Source organism: Calidris pugnax, unplaced genomic scaffold (assembly GCF_001431845.1).
Source record: "Calidris pugnax isolate Ruff unplaced genomic scaffold, ASM143184v1 scaffold113, whole genome shotgun sequence".
NCBI lineage: Eukaryota > Metazoa > Chordata > Aves > Charadriiformes > Scolopacidae > Calidris > Calidris pugnax.
The window spans coordinates 2,420,499-2,432,882 of NW_015090879.1; the positions used below are offsets into that span (position 1 = coordinate 2,420,499).

Here is a 12,384-nt window from a genome sequence, read left to right on the forward strand (position 1 = left end):
ATCGGGTTCTCTGGAGTGTGTTTAACTACTCTTGTTCTCAACATAGCATTACTGAAACTCTAGGAAGCTCTGAGAGCCACTTCAGCATTGCTTCAAGAAATCTTAAGACAGTAAAAACTTATTCCAGGAAATACTTTTGTACAGCACTAGCCAGTAAGTGTTGATACGCTCTGTGGGATGTTAGAGGTTAATCTAGAATTTAGGAACAGTAGCAAAAGATCCAGCCAGCTGGGGCATAAGAATGGGCTCATGTTTCACAGGGGGTCATGGTTAAATACCTGCACAGCCCTCCAAGTACAGAGTAACGAGCAACCTGAATTATTACAGTAACTGAGACCAGTGTGTTTTAGAGATGTTTAAACAAGCATCCTGCTCATGCTATTGAATGTTCTTAGGTGCCTTATAATACTCCATAAAAAATGCAGTCAGCTTCCAACTTCTGAAACATTCATCATTTTAAACTGCTTCCCTTTACTCTGTTCTTCTATTTCATGTGGTCTGTTCTTTTTCTAGTCCAAGTGGCATATTGGCTCAGGAGCGCAAGCTGTGTCGTGACCTTGTGCACAGCAACAAAAAAGAGCAAGAATTTCGTTCCATTTTCCATCATATTCAGTCTGCTCAGTCTCAGCGAAGTCCTTCTGAACTGTTTGCCCAACATATAGTGACCATAGTCCACCATGTAAGAGGTAGGTCAGAACTCCCTGTGTCCTCAGATGAAGGTTCACTCCTCCCTTTCCCAAACGAGTGGGTTTCATGCACTTTGGTTAGTGCTGGGAGGGTTGGTTTCCAGCAGATATACCACAGATAAGAATAGTAGCCAGGTCATGAGTCTTCTCTGGAAATAACTTTCCTTCTGGAAAGGTAGAAGAGCATTCTGGTTTTTACCTGAGCGATATTCTAAGAAACTTATTAGAATTTGTGTATTGGAGTGAATTTGTGACTCATTTGAATAAATGTTAATTTCAAGATTGAAATGGCTGTTTGTCAGCAGTGTTAGAGCCCATCACCAGTGTCTGTCACCTGGCCTGCCTCTGAATGGGACCCAGCTGGAGGACTGATGTGCTTTGTCTTTTTACAAAGATGGTATTAATATTTTGGCATTGTTTCCTCGAACCCCAACAGAGCATCACTTTGGGTCTTCAACAATGACACTGAATGAACGCTTTACCAAATATCTAAAGAAAGGAATGGAACAAGAGGCAGCTAAAAACAAAAAGAGTCCTGAAATCCACAGGTTGGTGCCATTAGACACTGTTGTAACCTTTCAGGGGTATTTCAGATTTCCTTCTTTTAAACTCTGGAATCATTCTGGAGTAATTAGAGTACATAACCATCTGCAGCAAAAAAAAAAAATGGAAAAATATGGGGAGTTTTAAGTACCTTTGTAAATATCGGTCTGCTTTAAATGACATTTGATCTAAAAACTTTAGACTCTTCTTACGAGTAAGATTCTATCTGTGTTCTTTCTTTACTTTCAGGAGGATAGATATATCTCCCAGTACTTTTAGAACAAGTATATAACCATCTGCAGCAAAAAAAAAATGGAAAAATGGGGGGGGGTTTAAGTACCTTTGTAAATATCGGTCTGCTTTAAATGACATTTGATCTAAAAACTTTAGACTCTTCTTACGAGTAAGATTCTATCTGTGTTCTTTCTTTACTTTCAGGAGGATAGATATATCTCCCAGTACTTTTAGAAAACATGGATTCTCTCAAGAGGAAACGAAAAGTTCCAGAGATCCTGGCTTCAAGGTGAACTGTTACTCTGATTAGTTTAATTCAACAAAATGAGTGCATTGGGCATGAACTTAACAGTGATGTTTTTGTTTAAATTACTCTCTACTTAAGTTTGTGTTTTTCTTTTAAGGATGGGCATAATTCTAAAAATGAACTACAAAGGGTTAATTTTTATTAAAAATGTATCAACAACCTTTGTGAAGTGGTTAGACTATGGTAAATGACCCCAAAGTCAATTGAGGTGAGCTTGAGAAAAAAGAGAGGATTTTTGGAACAAGTGCCCATGATGAGAGAAGAGACTTTTTGTGATATTTTTCTGCTTGTAAGTATTATTAAATCAATTGTATACATGCGATATTTCCAACCATGTTTTCAAAAAGACATGCATGTAAAAAAGAGGAAAGTAAAACTAAATACTTATCTAAACCAAATACGCTATTAAGCAGATGATAAATTTTGTTCTAACAACTTACTGTACCATTTCTGTTGATTGCTGTTACGTTAACATTCAGCCCTTGTTGTAGTAGATCAGACCATTTGGAATTGAGTGTATTAGCTTTTCTGAGTAGATGAATGTTAAGCCATTGCACTCGCTGTAAACAGTCATAAAAATGGCTTAAGGTAAAATGTTTGGGATTTTAACCTTTGTTTATTCACCTTCATACATATTTACGTTGAACGTTGAAGAGATTTTTTTAAACAGTCCTGCTGAAACCTTACTTGTTTCATATTTGTTTTCGATCTTTTCCAAACACACTTGTGGCTTGACATGGACGATGGTGAGATGGATTTGATGGGCCTGAACTCTGAGCATCAGCTTGGCAGAGTGTATTATAAACCTGGTTTCCAAACAGCTCGCCAGCCTTCCGTGAAACAGACCTGCCCTCCCAAACCCAAATAGGTGTTTGCTGTACCACATAAGGGAGCTGCTGCTGATATTGTCACTTATCTGTCATCCATCGTGTTGGGAGCAGTTTTATTCTCAGAGTAGAAATTAAAGCTCTTTGCCTGGGGAAAAGTAGAAGAGCAAAATACCAAAACAAAACGCCTGCTCTCACTCCTGCGTTATTTGACATATTTATTTAAACAAAAAAGTGTTTAGAAACTCATGTAAGTAAAAAATTTAATAGCTAGAGAATTACTAATCCTTTTGTATTTCTTTAATTCGAGACGATTAATATGATGTATGTTGCGTATCAGTCCCGAGGTTAGAATTGTGTCATTAAAGTAGGGGTCGCTGAGCACAGCCGAGGGGCTGCTTGTTGTGGGTAGCGGCGTCGTGCACGGCCGTCCCGCGGAGGTACCGCTGCCCGGAGAAACCACAGCCCCTCCTCTGCTGCTCCTGCACCCGCAGGCAGCAGAGTCTCACCCAGGTGCCACTGGTCCCATAGCACACGCAGGTAACACGGCTTCTCATTTCCCAAAGAAATTATCCATTATGTAAACAGCAACTGAAGTAGGACTCAAAGCAAGCAGAACCAGAGCTTTCGAAATTAACGATGTAAGAAGAAATAAAAGCTAGTTGAGTATTTTTCATACTGGTGGCTTTTTTTTGCTTTGTGAAAGGCCAGAGTCAGCTTGCACTGGTAGATTGGCTGGGGTCGTGGGGATAAACCCATCCTTCCATCTGAGGGGACTTCTTGGCATCTTTCACACGGTGCCTTCGTCAGGGGGAAGCAGAGCTGTGGGTGACGTCTGCCTCTGTGTAACTTCTTGGCAGACGTGCTAAAGGCCCCACATCCATCCGTAGGACGCTGGTGTTCTCCCAGACGCACGTGGCTGCTGTTTTTCAGTGGCTGCTTTGATCAGGAATCACTATCTTAGGTGTCTCCAAGCAGCAAACAACTTCTGCTTCTCCTTAACTCCAGTTTACAGACGGCCACGGGCCGTTAGACGCCGTGACGGGCTGTAGCTCTATCCAGAGTCAGTTGGGTTGGATTTCCAAGTTGTTCTCATCTCTCACTGGCTGTGCTCTACAATAAGTGTCAGCTTCTGTGTTTCTCCCTCCCCTATTATCAGGCTACTTATTCTAATGCTGTTTAAAAGAGGATAATAAAAATTAAAAAGCAGTGATCTTAAAAAAAAAGTAGGAAAATTGAATTCTGGCAAATAAAAATGTAATTTGAAAGTGCATTATTTTACATCTTAAAGTGGATTATTGATTAGCATTCAGAAAACTTGTGTTCTGCAGAAGTCTGTGCAGTCAATAGCAAAGTAATGGTGCTGAGCCAGTGCTCTGCAAACCCTGGTGTTAAACTCTCCCCTCCCTGCCTTTGTAGGCTGAAGGGAAATATAAGGATGACCCTGTTGACCTGCGCCTTGATATTGAACGCCGTAAAAAGCATAAGGAAAGAGATCTTAAACGCGATAAATCCAGAGAATCGGTGGACTCAAGAGATTCAAGTCACTCAAGGGAAAGATCAACTGAGAAAACAGAGAAAAGTCACAAAGGCTCAAAGAAAAAGTATGTAGGAAACCAAATAGCCATTTCCTTCTGCCTTTCGTGTTTCTGGTGTTAAGGTTGGAGGCAGCACCGTGTACATACAGTTGTGCACCTTTTGACATAAGCTCCACCAGTGCCATGAATTGTTCCTCTGCGTGTCTTCTTGATACCATTATATCTATCTGAAACATAAAATAATTATTAGAGGTAAATGAGAAGGCTCCATGTATCAGAATGGGTGAGTCACTTTTCCTTCTTGTTCCTCTTGTGTTCTAGAGAACAACCATATTTCAATGATCTTTGCCTTAATGTTAATTAAATCCTTTTCTATTAGATTGATTTTTCCGTTTGACCGAAGCTCTGTAGATGCATGTTTATCTCATAGTAGATGGTGCAAACACCATAGAAGCAAGAAATTCCTTCTGGAGAAGATTTGGGACCTGTGTTAGATCTGTCTGTTGTAACTGACCCTGAGCTCTTACTGCGGCTGTTCATAGCAGGAATAGGGGAGCATTGCATTGGCAGGGGAGTGAGAAGGAAATGGCTCTGTAGCAAACCAGTCATGACTGACTGACTAACCCTCTTGCTGTCCCCCTCACCTCTGTTTCCTGTCACTGAAACAGGAAACACCGAAGGGTACGGGAGAGATCCAGGTCCAGTTCGTCGTCGTCACGGTCCTCTCACTCAGTCAAAGCTGAGGAGTATCCTGAGGAGAGTGAGGAGAGGGAGGAAAGCACCACAGGCTTTGACAAGTCCCGCCTTGGGACTAAGGAATTCGCTGGTCCAAATGAGAGAGGAAGAGCTAGAGGGACCTTTGTAAGTGTTCTCCATCCCCTGCCCCAGTATCAGTTCCCAAAGTGGTCAGAAAGTGGGCATTGTGTATTGGTCCTCCACCATTAAAGCATCCGTAAAGGAGAAACCCCAAAGACATTGTCTGGTTGTGGATGATGAGCCAGAATATGATCGTTCCGTGTTTGGAGCACACACTGGGGTGCTGGGAATATAGTCTGGGCAGTTACACTCCAGATGTGTGGAGCAGAATCAAGCCTGGAAGCTTTTGTGTGTTAGTAACTGCTGGGCAGCCCCGATGGGCAGCACCATGTGTGTCAGTCCCTTTGGGCTGGCTCCAAGGTGACTTTTCTGGCCAGAACCACACTTCTTGTTTGCACCTCGTATGCGTTGGCTACAGACACCTCTTCTGCACGGGGGGTATTTGTCAGATGCCTTCCCTTGGGTGCTCTGGAAACGCCTCCACTTGATCTTAAACAGCTTTATAGGAACTGATGCACCGTGTGATGAGATGAGCTGGAAAGCCCTAAAAATGTTCTCCTATTTTCATGATGGGCTAAAGGAGTTTTTGGGTTAGAGAAGTGCTGTGGTGTCTGTCAGAGCCCTGGGGGTGGGAGGGCACAGCCCCTGCAGCCGGTTTAGTTTTCCTCTGTGTTTTGCCATTGCAGCAGTTCAGAGCGAGAGGCAGAGGATGGGGCAGAGGCAACTTTTCAGGCAACAACAACAGCAACAGCGGCGGCAACAACGACTTCCAGAAGCGAACCAGAGAGGAGGAGTGGGATCCAGAATACACACCCAAGAGCAAGAAGTACTACTTGGTACGTGCCCAAAGTCCTGCAAATGTACATACTCTCCAGGTGTAGCTGCTCTTAAATGCTGTAGTTCAGTGACAGCTGGTGCTTTTACCTCTGTCCAGTCCCCCAGGTTAAGGCTTCAGGTGATGCTGCTTCTGGCTCATGGCTAAAGAGAACTTGTTTCTGTTCTCTGTTGAGTGGTTATCATTAAGTGAAGTTCTAAAGGCTTTAAAAGAGCACACAGTTCACAGTATTGGGAAAAACACAGCTTAAATCTCAGGCCGTGGTGCAGATGGCCTGTGTTTCTGGGTTCTTCTATTCCCATAAAGCACCCAGCTTCTGGATGGGTCAGTACTGGTCCTTTCTCTGTCTGGTGACAGCAGAGCCCTGTGAACAGCAATCAATCAGTCTGGGAGGGTCCTGGGGGGTTCTTTGAAAAGGGGGCGGTTTTAAACAGACACTAACTCATTTGGTCTCTTTGAGATTTGGGGTTACTTTAGATCCCTCATCTCTCATTAATAATCATAGAATCATAGAATGGTTTGGGTTGGAAGGGACCTCAAATATCATCTAGTTCCAACCCCCCTGCCATGGGCAGGGACATGCAGGATTTCAGTCTTGTACCTCGAACAAGAAACCCTTTATTTTATTACTATTTTTATCTGATCCTGTTGAGGGCAGAGCTGTAACTTTTTGGTGTGTCTGGTCCCTACCCTGCATTTGAGGTACAGAAATGGAGCAGTTTGAGCCCAATGACATGGTCTGTGCCTTTAGATGGCAGTACTGGCCGTACAGACAGGAGGATCTGGCCGCAGGGTTGTGTATCACAAGCTGGACTTTTCCTGCTCCTCCTTTGCCATCAGTGAGTCTGGTTCACCCTCTGTCCTTGGCTTCCCCCCGTGCAGCACGACGACCGGGAGGGCGAAGGCGCGGACAAGTGGGTGAACAGAGGCCGCGGCCGGGGCGCCTTCCCCCGGGGAAGAGGTCGCTTCATGTTCCGCAAGTCGAGCACCAGCCCCAAGTGGGCTCATGACAAATTCAGTGGAGAAGAAGGAGAAATCGAAGACGACGAGAGCGGAACGGAAAACCGGGAGGAGAAGGACCCCTTACAGACCACGGCCGAGTAGCCGCCGCGTCGGCCGGTTTGTGAGAGCCCTGGCAGGAGGGTGCCGGGGGCGTCGGGGCGATGGGGACGTGCTGAGCGGGGCCCGGAGCGCAGCTCTCAATCCATCCCCAAGTTCACTGCATTTCCAGAGTCCGGCCTCCCTCCTGGGGCTGGAACCGAGGAACCACCCACGCTTGGAGCCACTCGGAGTCCAATCTTCCCAAAGACTCACCTTCTGGACTGGGTAAGGTCGAGCGCAGGGTGAGACCCTGGATTTTCTCTCCTCTTGTGACCTTATCGAACGGTCGGTTATTTTTTTTGGTAACAGGCTCTGAAGACAACGTGGATTTTGGTTTGTGCCCATCTTAACCCAGTAGTCTTGACGTTTTTGTTTCTCTTTTATAATTTGAAATAGTAAAGGTCGGGATTAACTCGCCAGTTCAAATTTTTCTCCCCTATTGTGTATTCAATTTTTTAAATTCATACTCTACTTATTTTAGGCCTTTACGTATGTAGTAACATCAATTCAATGATAATTTTGGAAACTATTTTTGGTTCTTATAAATAAGAAAACAATGAAGCATGTGAATAAACATCTAAATGTTAACTCCTTGGGACCAAACTGCTATGATTTTTTTTTAAAAAAAAAAACAACCTTTTTTTTTATGTAACAGTTGAGTTTAGGGCCTTTTAAAAACTATTGTTTTCCTTTTATGTTGAAAGTTAACGAAATTAGCATGGTTTAAAAAAAAAAACAACAAGAATTCCACCCTACTTTCCACCACTGTGTGTGTACAGTGTTAGGCCTGGTGTGTGCTGGAGTCCCAAACTGCTTGTAGGCAATTTTGTGTATCCTCTTTGCAGCTGGTTGTGAACACGAGTGCTCTTTCCGAGGTAACATAGTTTTCTAAGAAACTTCAGAATTCTACTAGGTTAAAAAAATTAAAAAAAAAAAAAAAAAAGAGGAGATGAGAATTTTTCAATATTTTTTATTAATCTTTTTATAAAGACAAAAGGCGAATCCCTCCTGTGCTGGTTGAGGATGGCCGTTATGACCTATTTCTTTTTATCTTCTTCTTTACGATGCCGAGGAGCAGTCGGCAGGCAGTCCCGGGGCTGCGTCCCGCGGAGCAGGAGAGGGCTGTCCCCGCGCTGTCCCCGCCTGTGCACGTGCTGCAGAGCCACCCCTGCGCCCCCCCCAGCTCGCTGTGCCCCCTCCCCGCACACACCCATAGAGTTTGGTTTGTTTTGACTTGAACAGTTCCTGTTTAGCGAAGCCCTGAAGTTTGTTTATGCAAATAATAAAAAAAACAAAAACAATAAAAGAAGTAGTAGGTGTAACTCTGCTTTGTTTTGTGTCCTGAGTGGGGGGGAGCTCCTGTCACCAGAGACTTGGCTGGTGGGGCTGAAGGAGCAGAGGCTGGGGGGGGGCAGCCCAGGGTCGAGCTGCTGGGCAAGGAACCTTCAAAGGATGGTGGTCCTGGGAGGGTGTTTGGAGCAGTCAGTGGCTGGGGAAGAGGGAGCTGAGCCTGGTGCCTGTGGGGCTGACCCCGCTGTTAAAAATCAGCAATTCCAAGCAGTTCCTGTCCCGGAGCAACGCTCGCGAGGTTCCAGGTATTTGTGTTGTTGTTACCCTGAAGTGCTCTCTGAGTTAATCGCTAAAAGCAGCCAGCTGCTGGGGTTTGAGCAGGGACTAGACCTTTTAGCCCTGATGTGTTATCAGTAATTGTGTGGGGGGAAGAAGGGGGGTGACAGCCACAGGCCACAGTCCCCCATGAACAGGAAAAACAGCTCTATCCATGCTCTAAAACAACCCCTCACCTCTAAAACAACCCCTCTCCGAGGCTCTGGGCTCCGGTTGTAGGGGAGGGAGCTGGGTGATGCCACCCCCAGGGAGACTGCTCCCCTGCTCTGGCACCCCGGGGTGCTGGTGTGGGGTGCTCCTGGCCAGTGTGGGTTAATGGTGTTGGCCAACGGCCGTTGAGACAGGGGTGTGGGCTAACGGTTGGTGTTTCCCTTCACGCTTCTATTTGAGCACTCGAGCCACGTTGAGACAGAGGGTGCCCGGTGTGCCCAGCCCCTCAGCAGCCAAACCCAGGGCGAGCTCCCCAGGGACACCTCCACCGCCCTGTGGCCCCCAGCTCCTCCAGGGCTCGGTGGTGCCAGGTCAGTGTGTTTGGTCTAGAGGAATATTCCCACCATCAGCCTGGACCAAGCACTGGCCAGGCCCAGTTGTGGCCACCAGTGGCCCTCCTGGCTGCCACGCTGTGTGGAGGGACAGTAGCGCCGCGGCCACCCCAGCCCCGTGCGCTCGCGGTTTGTGGGTTTCAGCCCCTCTGTGGTTTAGGTTTCACTTCCCCCTCCATACCCGAGGTGACAGACACAACGTGACCCTGGTGGCTTTGAGCTGCCGGCCAGGGCCAGGCGTTTTGTTCCCGGGCTCACAGCCCGTACCGGGGGCAGCTGTGCCCCGTGTCACCCGTGTTTGGCTGCTGGTGTCACCGGCCACACCGTGGGCTGGCTCTGGGTGCTGTCAGTGGGACAGGGGGCCTTGGGGCCACTGTCAGCCCCCCAGGGGTTTGGGGTCTCCTCACAATGAGGCACCCCCGGCTGAGGGAGACGGGAGTGAGGGGAGAGCCATGAGTCCCCTTCCTGCCCTGCAGTGGGTATGGTGCAGCCGTACCCACTTCTCTTCTTCTCTTCACCTTCTCTTTAAGGTACTTTGAAACCCGTGGCCCATCGTCACACAATCCCTGAGACACCTCCACGTCGCCCACAGGTGCCCCCTTTCCCTCCCAGGCATCGCTCCTTTTGTGACTTCATGTCCTGCAATTCCTCCCAAGGGGGAGAAAAGATGGGGGGGTCTCCCTTTCTCAAGCTGCAGCTTCTGAACTGGTACCTCCTTTCCCTTTTCAATCCTTTGTGAGGCCCCTAATCGCTTCTAAGTTGTCTTCAACGACTTCCCAATTATGCCAATTGCCCCCAGCCCATTCTTTTGAGAATTTGGGACTCGGATTCACTCACATCCTCCATCAGTGGCCACTGATGCTGCTCATCCTGCCGACTGCACCAGTTTGTTGCGGATGGAGCAATGGACCACACTGGTGAGAGAGCAGAATGATGTATTTTATTGATCCCCATCCCCGAAGTGCAGCGTTAGGAGGGTTCAGCCATCACAACCCCTCTGGTGGGGATGGCTTTGGGGGGCTCACACCACCACGTGCTGGGGCGGGGGGTGTCATCTGGGTTGTCAGGAGGGGTGCAGGGCCTGGGCCGGGCCATGCTGGCGGGGTGTGAGGCTGCGGTGTGGACCGGCACCGAGCTGCTCTCATCTTCGACTTCCTTCCCAGCACCGAGCCCATTTCCTCTGGTGTCACGTGCACCGTGTGGGGCCGTGGCAGCCCTGGGAGCCTGGCACCGCACTGCGCCCCACGGCTTCGTGGGCAGCCCCACACCAGCAGGTAAGGTGAAGCGGCCGCGGTTCGGGGGGTCCTGTGCGTGGGGACCATCCTGATGGCAGCACCGGCGTGGGGACACGCTGCTCCTGGGCTGTTCTGGTGCCTCAGGAGCCGGGGGAGCTGCTGAGGAGGAGCAGGGGCTGGCGGGACATGGGGCAGGGCTGGGCACCACCAGCAGCCCCACACCACTGGGAGTGATGGAGCCCTGGGGCCCCCAGAGCAGCTCCCTGTGCCCCCAGAGCAGCTCCCTGTGCCCTCGGCGCTGGGTGCCCTCATCCCCTTCCTCATCCCTGTGGCCCTTGTGGCCGGGACCATTTTTTTGGTGGATAAAACCCACAGGTGGATAAAACACACCCATCTTTGGTGCCTGCGAGGTCACCGTGGCGAGGGCCGTGCTCATGGTGGCACAGACCAGGTGGCGTCAGGGCTACCAGCCCGCCGTGGGGACAGGGTGGCCTGCCACGGGGATGGAGTTGCCCATCACGAGGGTGGTCTGTGGGCACGTGCCTGGGGCCTGATGCCCTGGATCCTGCTCTGCTTTGGGGGGGTCTCATCCCGGTGGGACCCCGGGGTGCGGTGGCAGAGGGATGCTGCTGCGCCGTAGGCGGCGGTGGGCCGGCATCCTGCCTGTGCCGCGGTACCGGCACCCGGGGGAGGGTTGCAGCCGCCTGCTCTGCCGCACGCAGAGGAAGCGCCGACCGCAGCGGGGCTGGGTGCGTGTGGGGCTGGCAGGGGTGGGAGATGGTGGGACCACGGGCCCAGAAGCACCGTGGGACCGTGTCTCCCACCGGTCCTGCCTGTGGCCACCTCCTCCCTGGCACCCCGCTGTCCCTCACGCATCACCCTGAGCCCTGGGTCCCAGGTAGGAGCAGGGTGGGGGGAAGTGGGGAGCTGGGGATGGTCCCTGGAGACCATGTCCCAGCAGGGCAGGGGGTGGCCACCCCCCCCCCAGCTGAAGGGACCCTGCGACAGGGACCATAATGAGGGTCCTTCCCCCAGCACCTGACGAGCCCCTTTGCCCCCTGTGAGACAGTGAAGGATGAGGAGGGGGAGCACCCAAGTGAGTCCTGGGTGGGGGGAGGAGGGAGGGATGGGGACAGGGACCAGGACAGGACCCTCGTGCCCAGGACAGGTCCCCGCAGCCGGGGCTCCCTGGCGGGAAGTGCTTCCTGCCCCGCTCTCGGTTGGTGCCACACGGTGCCGCCCCCAGCCCTGCTTCCCCCTCCTCTCCCACAGCTCCCGGACCCCCCGAGGATGGAGCCGGCCAAGGTCCCCCCCAGCAAGAGGATGGCTCCTGCTCCCCCCGTCCCTGCCAAGGCCAAACCGGCCCCCACGCTGGCCAGCAAGTAAGACACATGTGGCCCTGCCAGGGCACCTGGGGCCACCGTGATGCCCCCAGCACCGCGGCCCTGCCCGTGTCCGTGCCTTGTCCCCAGATGGGAGCTCTCCTCTGGGAGGGCTGAGCATGGCCCGGCTCTGCCCTTTGACCATCTCTGCTGCCCCCCCAGACCTGCTGCTCCCCAGCCCGGTGCCTCGGCCGACGCGGAGCTGGGCAGAGCCAGAGACACAGGTGGGTGCTGGGTGTGGGCACAGGGCCATGTCCTGTGCTGGCACCGGGCGCTGACGCTCTCTCTTTGGCAGATGGTGACGCCTTCAACGTGGTGCCGGTCACCACGGCCAGGCTGAGCCACCCCACGGCCACACGCCCCCGGGTACCAGGCCAGCGGCCCCCCAGCCTCGCCCTGGGGAGCGTGGGGGGTCCCTGCGGGGGGGAGCAGCCCTGGGGGCTCGGTGCCCCTCTCCCTGGCGCGGGCCAGGCTCCCGGCCCACCGTGGAGCACGGAGGTTCTGGTGGCACCGCGGTCGGGGGAGACGCTGGCCTTGGAGGACCTGAAGGCTGAGGTGCGGTCCCTGCACATCCTCGTGGACCTGATGCGAGTCCAGCACCTGTGAGTGGGGGTGGGGGTGGCAGGGGGGGGGTCCCCAGCAGCTCCTGGCTGCCCACCGTCGGGGCTGGCCCTGGCTGAACCATCCCTGGGGGGCTGCAGGCGGGGCCCGG

General features: G+C 51.1%; 2 protein-coding genes across 4 annotated transcripts in view; both read left to right on the forward strand.

Annotated features, from left to right (window-relative positions):
• The window catches only part of THRAP3 (thyroid hormone receptor associated protein 3), a 33,926-nt gene extending 26,096 nt beyond the window's left edge, over positions 1-7,830 (forward strand). The window contains exons 7-13 of the mRNA XM_014946535.1: positions 514-686; positions 1,123-1,234; positions 1,668-1,752; positions 4,017-4,201; positions 4,804-4,996; positions 5,638-5,787; positions 6,669-7,830. Coding sequence (XP_014802021.1) covers positions 514-686; positions 1,123-1,234; positions 1,668-1,752; positions 4,017-4,201; positions 4,804-4,996; positions 5,638-5,787; positions 6,669-6,890 — 1,120 coding nt within the window. The 3' untranslated portion in view covers positions 6,891-7,830. The remainder of the gene's footprint in view (positions 1-513; positions 687-1,122; positions 1,235-1,667; positions 1,753-4,016; positions 4,202-4,803; positions 4,997-5,637; positions 5,788-6,668) is intronic.
• Positions 7,831-10,048: 2,218 nt separating this feature from the next.
• The window catches only part of LOC106890600 (SH3 domain-containing kinase-binding protein 1-like), a 3,225-nt gene continuing 889 nt past the window's right edge, over positions 10,049-12,384 (forward strand). The window contains exons 1-4 of one of the 3 annotated variants that reach the window (XM_014946526.1): positions 10,049-10,329; positions 11,563-11,672; positions 11,763-11,896; positions 11,968-12,274. In XM_014946526.1, the coding sequence (XP_014802012.1) occupies positions 11,581-11,672; positions 11,763-11,896; positions 11,968-12,274 (533 nt within the window). In that variant the 5' untranslated portion in view covers positions 10,049-10,329; positions 11,563-11,580. Of the gene's footprint in view, positions 10,330-11,562; positions 11,673-11,762; positions 12,275-12,384 lie in introns of all 3 variants that reach the window. The other 2 variants (XM_014946527.1, XM_014946525.1) reach the window with 2 other exon arrangements.